Source organism: Magallana gigas, chromosome 10 (genome assembly GCF_963853765.1).
Source record: "Magallana gigas chromosome 10, xbMagGiga1.1, whole genome shotgun sequence".
Lineage (NCBI taxonomy): Eukaryota > Metazoa > Mollusca > Bivalvia > Ostreida > Ostreidae > Magallana > Magallana gigas.
In genome coordinates, this window is record NC_088862.1 from 4,061,427 (window position 1) to 4,074,487 (window position 13,061).

A 13,061-nucleotide genomic window follows, 5' to 3' on the forward strand; every position below is an offset into this window, starting at 1 on the left:
GAAGTTCATAATGTTATGTCAAAATTTGATAGTCAAATATCAAATTATAAGCAAGATCCAGAGTTCATAATTCTTTGTTTTGTAAACAAAGCTGGAATATTGTCATTTTTACACGTGTGTTGTATTGGTGTAAGTTTTAATCAAATGTTTCCTTCTTTTGTTGATAATCATATTTATGAAGATATTGAATAAGTTTAAATTACATGTAAATAACATGTCATTTTGTCTAAGAAATGGCAATTCTCTGCATTACATTTTTTGTAAACAACTATAAGACTCGAGCTTTGTTTACAAAACAATCAATTATTACCTCTGTATCTCAATTGTAAATTGACTTTAACATAAAATACTTTTGTCAATCATTTAAAATGCACCAGTAAACCATTTTATGCATAAAAATTGAAGAAAAAAAATTTTTGATTTCAAATCGTGTCCAAGTCCCGAAACTTCTAACTAATAAAATCATTCAGTCAAACAACCAGATATAACACAAAGTCCTCTTTCCAGTTCTTCATAGTACGTCTTTTCCTCACAGCTAGTTGCTGCTCAGAAAGTTGAATCCTGCTGCAACATATGCTCATTTCACTTTACGGAGACATTCTACCACTTGTCCATTCCTCTGATTGGTCCTAAATAAAAAACCAAATGCAATACATTAGCAAAACATTTACCAATGTATGAAACTGCAGTATTGGTTAACCTTCACAATCATCAGAACCTACCTCTAGAGATTTTAAAAACTTAGTTTCTACAATCATGTATACATGTTCATATATCCCCCCCCCCCCCCAATTAGTGGTGCATAATACAAAAGACAATGCCCTTTTAAAATTTCTTGTTAATTGCACTCACTTTCCAAACTGAAGTTCACAAGGTGATGTTTTGTATTTTTAGCATGCCTTTTTAAGAAAATAACTTTAAATCCAATCCTAACTTCTCACGGTTTGATTTCATTGTGCAGATGGTCGTTATATTTTAAATGAATATGATTTCATTTATTTAATCACCACAGAAAGATTATTATTTTATAATTACAAAACATTCATAAAGAAAATTCATTTATTCAAGAAACAAACAAGTTTTGGGGGAACAATTTTTTGACAAGGTTTTAAGGAAGGTTTTTAGACAAAAATGACAGAAAAAAGCAATTTTATGAATTTTCAATATACTTTACTTTTTAATTATACTTTATTCATTATTCACATTTCTAACATCTGATAAGTTTGTAACATATTCAATAGGTTCTGTGTGTACAAAATCAAATCTTGAGAGAGTGATAGATGTTTAGCATAAAAGCTTGCAAGTGTATAGAAAATGTCTTAAATTTCAAATTTTGCAAGAATTTACCATTGAAGCCATATATCTAAAATTTAACATCACTGACCCCCATTTCTTATATTGTCAAAATGATAATGAATACATATCTAGGCAAACTGGATAACTCTTATAAAATTCTTGATATTCAAAAAGTTTTTTATAGAAATTGTCTATTTTAAGTGCAAAAAGGTCACACACAAAATTTATGCTGCTTCTTTCAATTTTTTTCTCTCGTAATTCCTCTATTCAGAGTGATTAATGTGCATAATTGAAAACAATATTGTTTGAAAAAATAATTTTGCTTCATAAAAAAAATTCTGACAACGAATCCTAATTAGGCTGAAATTGCATTTAAGGTGCAAAAAGGTCAAATTAAAGTGGCCATAACCCAGAGGGATGAGCTCTAACGCCCCATTATTTTTGTATTCTTTAAGCATGTTTTGTCTATAGATTTCAATGGTATACTTCTCAAGAAATTCTTGATACAAGAACATTGAGGAGTGGGATACCGATGAACTTATTTCTAAAACTTTTAATTATCAAAACCAAACTTTATTCATTGGTGCAAACAAACAATATTCAAGTTGCAGCCTGACATATAAAAAGCAGTGCGTTTTATTTCATGGAACAAAATATAATTTATTAACCACATTTAAGGTATCCGATCAATAATAGCCTCAGATTCAATGAATCTTGGTGCATAACAGATATTTACGGGCTTAATACTCATTGTACTTCGACCTACTTTTCCTATTTTAGTATCAATATGTAAGAGTGGAATGTGTCCCAATTAATGACCTTTTCCTTTTTTTGAAGAGTTGTCCCCCTTTGCTTTTATTCTATAAAATTAATTCTAAAAAAATATACAAGGTATAAAATTTATTTGCATCAGTTTTTGTATTCATAATGATAAAATACATCTTTCCACCAAAGCATTTTTTGATATTCCTAATAATTACTTTTTTATTTTAAAAAATGTGCTTGTCTCCATAGACCTTAATGCAATCTTCATTAATAAATACTGCTTAGTTAATAATATTTTTGAAAATTTCTCTCGGTAAATCTTTTTCTTCTCTTAAATGCTTTATATAAATATCAAAGTATGAAATACATGATGAATATTTAAGGTCGGAAAAATTTGGTCCTAATATGGATCGGATACCTTAATACATTTACAGTTAACAGCAAGTATGTACAGAGCTAATCCATCAGGTATTTATTTCATAATTGGATTCTCTTAGTTACATGCATGCTGTTACATATATTTTTTTTCAAAAGTCTTCATTGTAATCAATCTAATATTTTAAGCATAGAAAATCTCAAGTCCAACATACCATAGAGATGATTTTAAAATGCAAGAACTTGTCTTCAACTTCAAATCTGAAACAAGTTAAAAATAAAGTTAAAATCAAATTTGAGAAGACGAGTTTGAAGTATAATCTGAATAAAGCATCTTCAATCTATTAAAATATCATCAACATTGTTTAAAGAATCAAATCAATTAATTTTTAGTCAAAGAATAAAAATTTTTCCTTAAATTTACCCTTTATCCACACAACAAGTATGGTCGTGGTCAGTCAATATGTCACATACAGTTAACACTTGGCAGAGATCAGCAACAGAATACTCCAGTGCTACTTTCGCCATCTGCAATCACATGACGGCAAGTAAAAAAAATATTTATCATATATAATTAATTTCTACTCTTCAAACAAACCCACATGCATCAAAGATTTAAATGGTTTCACAATTCAATAGGTCTCAATACCAATATACCAATCATTGATCTGTTTACTGAGTAATTTAATCCAGCATAACTAATTTTTTCCACTTTTACAGTTTCAACCATCTTTAAAATGAGATATTAATAACTTATAATTCTTTACATCGATTATATATGCAGTTTGAAATTCAAATTCAGAATAGTATTTGATTTGCTTTTTGCTCATTTTAGCAAAATACCATAGTAATTAATCATATTAATTTAATCCTGCAGATGCTTTAAACACAAATGGGGTTTACTTTTAAACTGTCATTTCTTCATAATTTGTAATGTCATCAGTATTTTTGCCCCAACTTAAATTTATACCTGGTCAGGGTTACCTTTACTGGTTCTCTCATGTCTGTCAATGAGTCTTTAACTGGTGGTCTTCTGACAATGTCAAAGAGTCGTAAAAAAAAAGATACTGTCGAACGATATTAATCCAGATGAATAAGAAAATCATATACAATGGATGTGATATATGTTTGGCCTTTTCCTTTTATTGTGCCAATATATGTGTAGTAAATAATTTTTTGATACGTGATGTAAGGACCAACACAATTGCTGTATTCTTTTATTTATTGTCTTCTGCAAATCTAAATATTCAAAGGTGTGTATTAACATCAAGGTTCAAATTATACCAGCAAAGGAACTGCAGTTCATTGTGTTATGTTTGATGAAATTTTTATAACTTTAATTCTTACAGAGAGTGACTGCATTCATAGAATTATAAATGCAACTGGCAAATAAAGTAGTGATGCAGTTGGAATGCAGACACTGTAATTTGTATTGAAAACTCCAACAAATCTGCATGTTGCATGCAGGTTTTTTCATCCTACACAGCAAAACTGACTCGGTTTTAAATCATGTAGCTTGCAATTAGATATGGAGGTTAACTGTCCCATCCATGTAAAGGTCTCAAATCCTTGACATAGTCGGCAACTTTTCACAGCACGTGGCAAAGCTATACAACTTTTTTTTAAAAAGTATTTGCAGAATTATGGCTATCATATATAATGTGGAAAAAGATACAAGTACCAAACAGAGCAAACACCCCACCCCCCCCCCCAAAAAAAAATTGTTTTTGTTTCTCTGAATAAAAATACATTTAATATTTTGGTTACGGTACTGGAAGTATATTAATTTTTCAGAATCAATTTAACAGGACCTTCTGCTAGCATCACCATTTTGTACCACGCCATTTTACTATAGAAAATGAAGAATTTGACCCTCCTTCCTACATCGTTCATCTATTTTATCAAGTAATTTATGGTGTTTCTCGATAAAGAAGGTGATGGGCAATAATCTACCGTACACACTGTGGTATAAGGTTTTGGATGACAGAATGAAAAATTCAATATTTACAATATGCAGTAAATTTATTACCATAAAATGAAACGTGATCAACTAACAGATACAATCATATCAAGCAACAACAGCAATAACGTTCAGGGCTGCATTAAGAAAAGAACTCAGTTAAGAGGGCTGGATGGTTGGGACCATTTTTAGACTGTATTAATCTCTTTTACAAGAAGAGCTCTGTATAAAGATTTTTAAAACTAAAATGGAATTTTTTCTTTACTAAGTAATACTTTATAATTAAATAAATCATCTCTACAATTTTAAAGACCACCAAGCCTCCTAAGACCCATGACCAAATTTATCATTACCTACAAAAAGTTTGAAGTAAATATCAGTGAAATATTTTTATGGCTATTAAAACAGTTCCAAAGAAATGAATTTTAAAATATATGTGCATTAAGGATTTTCCAATTTGTTGTAAGTTCTTTTGTAAAATGCAGCTCAGAAATACAGAAAACAGTGTAAAATCATGATGAAATATAACTGCTTTTAATTGATTTAGATGAGTGATGTTGATCTAAGTCAATAATGTACGTTTTGTAAACGTTCTCTGTCATGTATTATAACCCTGGTTTTTTTCACAGTTATTGTAAGTCAAAATATTTTTTTTTGTCAAGAGTAGAGAACCTTTCCTCTCAGTCGTCCAGTTTTGTCAAGAGTTATTTCCCATTGTCATCTCGAGTCATCCAGAGTTGTCGTTCTTTGGTATTCCTTTTATTCTGTTCAATGTCGTCAGTCGTAATTTTCTGCAGGTCAATGGAAAATCTTCTGTAAACATAAGCATCATATAAAACGCTTAAAGGTAATAAATTTTACGCCAAAAACAATATATATAAATGTGTCGGTTCTCTGGCATCACTCCAAAAAGTTGAATGCTACTGCTTTATTTTATTGCCAAATTGAAAAGAGAACAAAAATAATTTAAAATTGAATATCTGTCTTTGCAAATCATGCAATAAAATAAAATATATGCCTGTCACATTATATTTTCAAACTGTTTGTTTATGAACCAATTATTTTTAAGACCTTGCCAAAAATTTTCATACGAGCTTTCAAAACTTGGTATATCAAATGTTAAATACATGTATGATCATTTCGCTTTGAAAAAAAATAAATTAAATGCATTCTTTTGAGACAAAGGTTTCTGGGAATTACACCATTTACATAGTGTGAGTAGTGTACGAAGTTGTCTGTCTTGTCACTATTTTTTTCTTCCTTAATGTCTAAAACTGTTAATTATTAAATAGAGTTCGAAGTGAAATAATAAACTTTATGATATTAGTTTAAAAATAATTTATAAATACACAAGTGTATACAGAAATTACAATAATGAATAAACTTCAGACTTAGAGAGTCAAACTGTTTCAATTATAAATGACTCTAAAGTCTTCTAGTAAGGATATGCATGGTTAACTTTTAAATATATCATTCTTACCTGTTACATCCTTGGTTTTTTAGAGGGTTCCTCCTCCTCTGGTCCCCGCGGTGGTTCCGCCTCCAGAACTTTCAGCCTGTTTCCTGCCAGGTTTTGGCCGTGTAATGTCTGGATTGCCTTCATTGCACACTCCTTGGTGGCAAACTTGGCATAACCATAGTTACGAGCTGTGAATGGAATAACAATGTGTTTCATTGTATCACAATTATAGGATTAGTTATTGTTACACATTTCATGATAAAGGTTTTACCTTATCAATGATATATTATCATGCTTTCTTGACAAAGATGGACAAAACCCACACTTACATAAAACATCGATTTTTTCAGTTGACAGATAAACAAGAAATATAGAAATTAGTCGATACCTTATAGCTGCCCCTTCTCTACATATTACTGTAGATTCCTAATTAAACGCAAGGAATTAATATTTGTGTAAATATGTTAGAAGCACATCTTGCGAATTTTAAAATCTTGCTTTTATTTTTTGGACATATGTAAACTACATGAAACTTTAATAAACTGTAATAAACATTTGGCATTTGCTATTTTATGTTCTCACAATTTGATGGAAAACGATTGAATTACAGAATTAAGTACTCGCGTAAAATAAGGAATCTACAGTATAGGGGAGTACCTGGAATCATCCTCAACATATCTAGATTACACCCTTCCCCTCAGATTATTAAGGAACACTTATTCTCCCCTCCCCACCCTTACCTGGCAGTAAATACACATCAATGAGGTTCCCCATCCTACAGAAGGCGTCCCTCAGAACTTTCTCCGGGATCCCCGAGGGCTGGCACACAATGAACAGCCTCTGAGCCACCTCTGTGTCCTCAGGCATCATCTGTTTGGGTGGGGGGAGGGGAATGGAACAGTATGGCACGCGCTCAAAGTTGTAGGATGTGTTAAGGATTGTGTCGGGATTCAGACCCGCCTTCTCTAACACTGCCGCAGCCTGTAAAACAAGGAGGCACAAAAATAATGACTTGATGCACTAGTGAATGATCCAAAGGTGAACATCTTGTCATTTGCCATTCATATTTGTTCCAAAATATCTCTCTTTCTCTCTCTCCATGCTGTATTTTTGAGACCAAATTCAGTCACAAGAAAGAGAAGATAAATGGAAAAATTGAAGCTGACGAAAAGAGCTTTCTTTTCAAACAAATTCGATGATTATCATAATGCAAAAATATATTACACTTCTTCAAAACAAAACACAACAACTGAACTAGCAACTGGTATCAAAGAAACTAATAACTTTGGAAAGAAGAGCTCTAGATTGTCCAAATATTACAAAACAAGTAAATAACACAGTTTGGCAAACAAGGGGCTTTCTTAATGACAGAAGGTCCCCATATTCTTTCTATAATTCCAGCCTCTGAACTTACCCGTCTGAGAGTCTCGTTCTGGTTGTCTGGGGGTGGCCCTCCTCCTCCTCCTCCCCCTCCTCTTGGACCAGGGTACCCACCATAACTTCTGTATATAAAAGTACATATATAATAGTTAACACATTTTTTTTCAATTTTTTTTCTTTCTAGTTACATGTCATCTCAAAGTATTTCAAAATCATGAATGTGATAACTTAGTATGCAATTTTTTTCCAGTATCTATTTTTTTAACATGTAAATATTATACCCTAGGAACACAAAGAAACACCTCATTACGCATGCATGAATCTACATGTCAATTTAAAAGCTTATTTTAACAGGTGCCCCCCTTTGGTACTTACGTGTCCATCATGTTTGGAGTCCCCATGGGGGGCCCCTCCATTGGTCTCTGCTCATCAGCAAACCTGACCAACAGGCGGCTACCAATGGGGTACTCAAAACCATTCAGCTTATCTCGGGCGTAGTTTGCACACTGGGGACTTATGTAACGCGCATACGCCACACCTGAAAATTCATGTGTTTTAATGTAAATGTACAAGATTTTGCACACTCAAAGTTTAGTGCAATATTGTCGTTCACATGATATGCATAATCATGAAAAACAGCATTTAAAGCCAAGCTTCTTTGTTTAAATTCCACTTGAATGAGAATGTACTTGATTAAGGATGCTAGATGGTCAACAACCAATTAACCATCAGATCTGCCTTCAACTTCAAAATATGATATTTCTGGCCATGCAGAATTATTCAGTAAAGAAAATAATCTAAATATTTTTGCTTTAGAATTTGCACATTTTCCTATAGAGATCCATATCTACATTAGATTTTTATATGTGCTTTTTTGCCATACACTAACACTTAGTAAAGCAAACACAAAAGCATTTTAATTTTAAACTTATATATTTTCCTAAATAATTTATACAGCGCTCTCCATCTAAAGGAGGTTATTATAGCCAAAAAATGGGCAAAACCATCTACAGGTATCCCTCTTAAGAGGACAGGATGCAGCACAAAAGGTGCTGTAAAATGGTTACTCCTAAGTGTTACAGTAAAACACGGTTAAAGCAAACACGCTTATAATGAATTGACGCTTACAGCGAAGTGATATTTATTCCCCGTGACTATATAACATGTTGTAAACTTGACGGATATAACGAATTACGCTTATAACAAAGCAAAATCACCCATCCCTGGCGCTTCGTTATAACCGTGTTTTACTGTATATGATTACAGTACATCAGCTGTAAAGAGAAAGGCTCTCTACAGAATGTCTCTCATTTAGTATGAATATCCAAGGATACAAATCGTAGAGGAGCTAACCTGTTGTTTCATTCAGGTCACAGTACTCCAGTCCAGGGATGAGGCTGAAGAGACGTGTGAGGTAGCCCTGGGTCAGGCCGATGGGGGCGGTGATCTGTAGCCGCGTACTCATCGTGGAGGTGTTGTAGGACTGTAGGATGTCCATAGGAGTTTGTCCACCACGGTTCACCGGCACAGCAGGAGAAACTAAACAAAAACAGAGAAAATAGTGGGGTAAAAACAAAGGAGCAAAACAAGTTGTAGGAATGTAGGATGTCTGTGTGAGCCTTACCTACATGATACACCAGCACAACTGGAGCAATTAGATAACACAGCAAAGTAGCAAAAACAAGTTGTAGGACAATAGGATGTCTCTATGAGCCTGGCCTCAGGATCATGAAGCTTTTTTGACAATAATTTTGTACAGTTTATACATGCAAACTAAATTCAAATTTTTTGGTTTCCTTTCTCGTTGCTATCTAAATATTTTAAGTGTCAATCTATGATTAATAAATATTTGCTGAATGACTAAAATGTTCACCTAAATCTCGGATCAGTGATCCTGGGCTCAGGCCTCTAAGGTTTACTGGGACTGCAGAGGCAACTTATGAAAAACATGAACAATATTTGGGTTTAACAAAGGAATCAAAACATGTACAACACAGAAAACAATTTAAGTGTGCAACAAGTGTCAAAATAGAGACATTATAGGGGAGAAACACAGGAGCCAATAACTTCAAAATATTTGTACATAATGTTAAAGTGCTCTTGACAAAAACTTCGTATTGGGGTCCAGTACAATTGACGGACAAAAACAAATAAATTAGTATCTTGAGAATTGCAGTAAGATGTGAGGTTTGAATATTTGATTTGCTGAAGGGTTTTGTGTTGCAGGTTGGAGTGTAATCACCAGGAGGTCCAGAATTTGCACCTTCATGCATGTAGGCATCATAAATATCCCGTGGAGGGCCTCTTATCGACTCATACTGTCTCTTTGAACCTACAAAATAAGAACTACAAATAAAGCAGGCTTTATCTTTTTATAATTCTATCAGACAATTTAACAATACTCTCATTTTCAAAACAAATGTGTGGAATAAAATCTAATCAATGCAGTCACATGCAAATATGAATGGAAATTAGACACAAAATTATGTTCTAAAATTTCTTTGGGACATCATTCTCATTAAAGCCTGTATAAGTCATCCAGTCGGAGATTAATACTCAATTAATTTTTTAACCTCTGATCCACAGGGGGCTGATCTAAACAGGATTATATCAAAATAATGCTCAAACAAATGTTGCGTAAAGAAAAACACACCCTTGTGCAAGTACAAGTACAATTTAACTTTGGTGTCTTATATCTCAAATCTCGAGATATCTCACACTTGCCCAATCAAGTTCAAGAATCCAAGGTTTGACTTTGTTGCAAATGAGTACTACAGTAAAACATGGTAATAGAGAGCACGCTTATAATGAGTTGACGCTTACAGCAGGATTGATTTTGATTCCTTGAGACTTAATTACAAGTTGTAAACTTGTCAGATATAACGAATTACACTTATATCGAAGTCCCTGGCACTTTGTTATAAGGGTGCTTTACTGAATACTGACCTCTGTCTCGGGAGTCATAGTCGTTGAAGTCATTGTAGCCACCCCCGAATCGGTTTGTCTCCCGATCATAGCCCCCTCCACCATATCCTCCCCCACTTCCCAGGTCAAAATCACGATCTCGTTCCCGCCCGCGTTCAGAATTCTTAGGGTCTGCAAATTTGGGCTTGAATGCTGAAATAAGAATGAACCACATTTACAATCAAATGTATGTTTGACATGTAAAATGAATTGAGTCTGAGCATCATTACCCCAATAAATGATATATACTGACTTTGTTATTAGCAATAATAATTCATAAATACATGTACATACATCTTCTTTTAATGTAATGAGATGCTAGAAGCTCAAAAAAGTTTATATATTTTTCTTTACAAATTCTTAGCTCCTCCCACAAGTCCTAATTTAGACAATGATAAAACTTACATGGGTCGCAGTTTTCAAATGCAAGAGCTGCATGATAGGGTCTGTGAAAACGGACGTAGCCGAACCCCTTCCTCTCTCCCGAGTGTTTGTCTGATACCACCATTACAGAATCAATGTCCCCAAATTTCTGTAAAAAATAAAGAACTTAAAGGTAGTTGCTTCGATTATGAGGATGAAATCTGTATATTTGGCTTAACTCTAAAATGTGCAAATCTTGACATTATAGTCAGCTAAAGGCTTAATCATCATCTGATAACTCGTAAGTCATAATAATGTACATGTACACCTAAATGCATTTGCACTTTAAATGAATTATATTAACACTGCTACTGCTCTTACCTCAAACTCCTTTTTGAGGTCCTCTTTGCTGTAAGATTTGGGACAGATGACAAACAGACGGAGGTTTTTCTCATCCTCCCTGGGGTCCCTGACTGCACCCTCTCTCTTACTACTGGCAATCAGTACCTACAAACAATAACTATGTGCTGTAAATTGTGAAGTAATCCGACATCTTACTTGATCTAAGAACCTATACTGGCGTGCGACCAGTTCTCACTGAGTACCATTTCTCGCCAGTACATTGTGACGTCATATTTCATCTATAATTTTATGTGTTGATAAAATGACGTCACCATGTACTGGCGAGAAATGGTACTCAGCGAGAACTGGTCGCACGCCAGTAGAGTTGCTAAACAGTTGATCATTTATCTTATGCGGCAAAGGAAAAAGAGAAGAAATCTGACACCTAAAAACCTATAGTGTTGTTAAACAACGGCATCCTCTAGCCCCTTTATATTTAACACTTACTTTGAGTGGTTTGGGGTGACCAGGCAAAGTCTTCATATTCATTTCCTCCATAGCTAGAGCTGCCTCTGATGCCTTGGAGAATTTGATGTAAACGACCCCTGTTTATGATGGAATACAAAACGATTGACAAATAAATATATGAAGCTAAAATGTGAAGTAACTTCAAGCAATAGTTTTTACTTACAATTTCATCATCAAGTTATCTTTTTGCGGTATCAAGAAATAAAAACATAATCAATGTACAGTAATTGAAAACGAAAATAGAAATTTCCAACCCTTCTCTTCCATTGTCCTGCGGTCTTTGACAATCCATATATCTTCCACGGTTCCAAACTTTCCAAAGGCATCCCTAAATGTATCCTCTCTTATTCCTTTGCCGCATAAGATAAATAATCGACTGTTTGGAGGCTTAACATCTTCTTGCATCTCTCGGTGTCTCTTGTCATGCGGTCGGAACGCCATTTTCTATTTGTGGTAACGGAAAATTTAAATATCAAAGTAGGTCGAGCATGGATTGATTCGAAGTCTTAGTGTGACGTTATTTCGCGCTCCTCGCATATTTGGAATCGATGGTGGTTACCTTAGTCCACCTGTTTGGCTGTTCTTTCATCAAATTGTCCTAAATTCTACTAAGCCAGTTTTGTGAAAACATTCATGGCGCACAACTATATGTAATTTTTGGAACGTTTAATAAATTAAGAATCGCATGTTTTAAACTGTTTAAATTTCTCCCGGATCATCATAATTTCACCCAAACTTGTTTAAGTAGATACCATTTTACAACAAAGATAAAAAATCAACAGATATTATATCAACAATACCTACACCTGTTTGGAAAATTTAGGAATATGAAGTTATAAGTGAATCATTCACAAAGACATTTTCATTTTAAATTTGTATCGTTTACATGGAGTTGGAATCAGTGAAATAGAGCAAAAGATAAAACAATATTTCAGTAAAATTTTCTCAGGAAAATGAAAACATTTGCTAAAAGTGTAGTATACACAGCTGAATATATATTATCCCCACTTCATTTTAAAAAAATCAACTAATTGATTTTTCTGATTTTTTTTGTACAGTTCAACCAAACAACTACGACAAATTAATTTCCACTTTATACAGTACGGGGCAGTTTAAAATAAGATGTAAGTTAGAATCCGGCTCTATATATAAACGTAGTAAATATAAATACAAATTGTCAGAGGTATACTTATAATAGATAAAGAAAAAGATAAAATCAAGAATGGACGTTTACTAACAGAACCAATACATGTATTTATGTAGGATTTTGGTATAACGGGTCAGATCAGGTAAACATCAAAGAGGAACAGACAGCATCAAAAATCTTTGACATAAATTCACGCAATTTTCTCATAGATTTAGAATTATGATTTGAAAAGAGTTCAGAGAACTTTAAAATATTTGGTCTTTTACATTATTTTGTGTTTAGACATTTTCCTCATTTCTTCTAAGGCCAAATATGATAAAATACAATAAATAAACTTTTTTTGCGTGCGAGAAAGATGAGCCTCGTAGTCGCGAATCATTCTCGCCGCAACCTAGTTTTTGATGTTTGGGTATAAAGACAATTCAATGTTGAACAAGGCTTGATGGCAAAAAATAGTCTTCGCGAACCAGTTTATCTCTGTT

General features: G+C 33.4%; 1 protein-coding gene across 7 annotated transcripts; it reads right to left on the bottom strand.

The window, feature by feature from the left end:
* Positions 1–212: 212 nt before the first annotated feature.
* LOC105342718 (RNA-binding protein 45) lies at positions 213–11,902 on the bottom strand. Of its 7 annotated transcripts, XR_010710045.1 has the most exons (16): positions 11,687–11,902; positions 11,412–11,509; positions 10,944–11,069; positions 10,605–10,731; positions 10,182–10,352; positions 9,478–9,567; positions 9,109–9,171; positions 8,589–8,774; positions 7,611–7,773; positions 7,270–7,357; positions 6,596–6,836; positions 5,877–6,043; positions 3,407–3,469; positions 2,861–2,964; positions 2,652–2,697; positions 213–629 (listed from the first exon to the last, which is right to left on the bottom strand). XR_010710045.1 is itself a non-coding variant. In XM_066073122.1 (13 exons), the coding sequence occupies exons 1-12, from the start codon at positions 11,871–11,873 to the stop codon at positions 5,880–5,882; spliced, it is 1,683 nt and encodes a 560-aa protein (XP_065929194.1). In that variant the 5' UTR covers positions 11,874–11,902; the 3' UTR covers positions 4,440–5,209; positions 5,877–5,879. The 7 variants fall into 7 exon arrangements, 5 of the variants coding, with proteins under 5 accessions (XP_065929194.1, XP_011448046.2, XP_011448045.2 ...); XR_010710044.1 differs by lacking the exon at positions 3,407–3,469; XM_066073122.1 differs by lacking the exons at positions 213–629; positions 2,652–2,697; positions 2,861–2,964; positions 3,407–3,469 and adding an exon at positions 4,440–5,209 and having other exon boundaries at positions 9,499–9,567.
* Between the last annotated feature and the right edge of the window lie 1,159 nt (positions 11,903–13,061).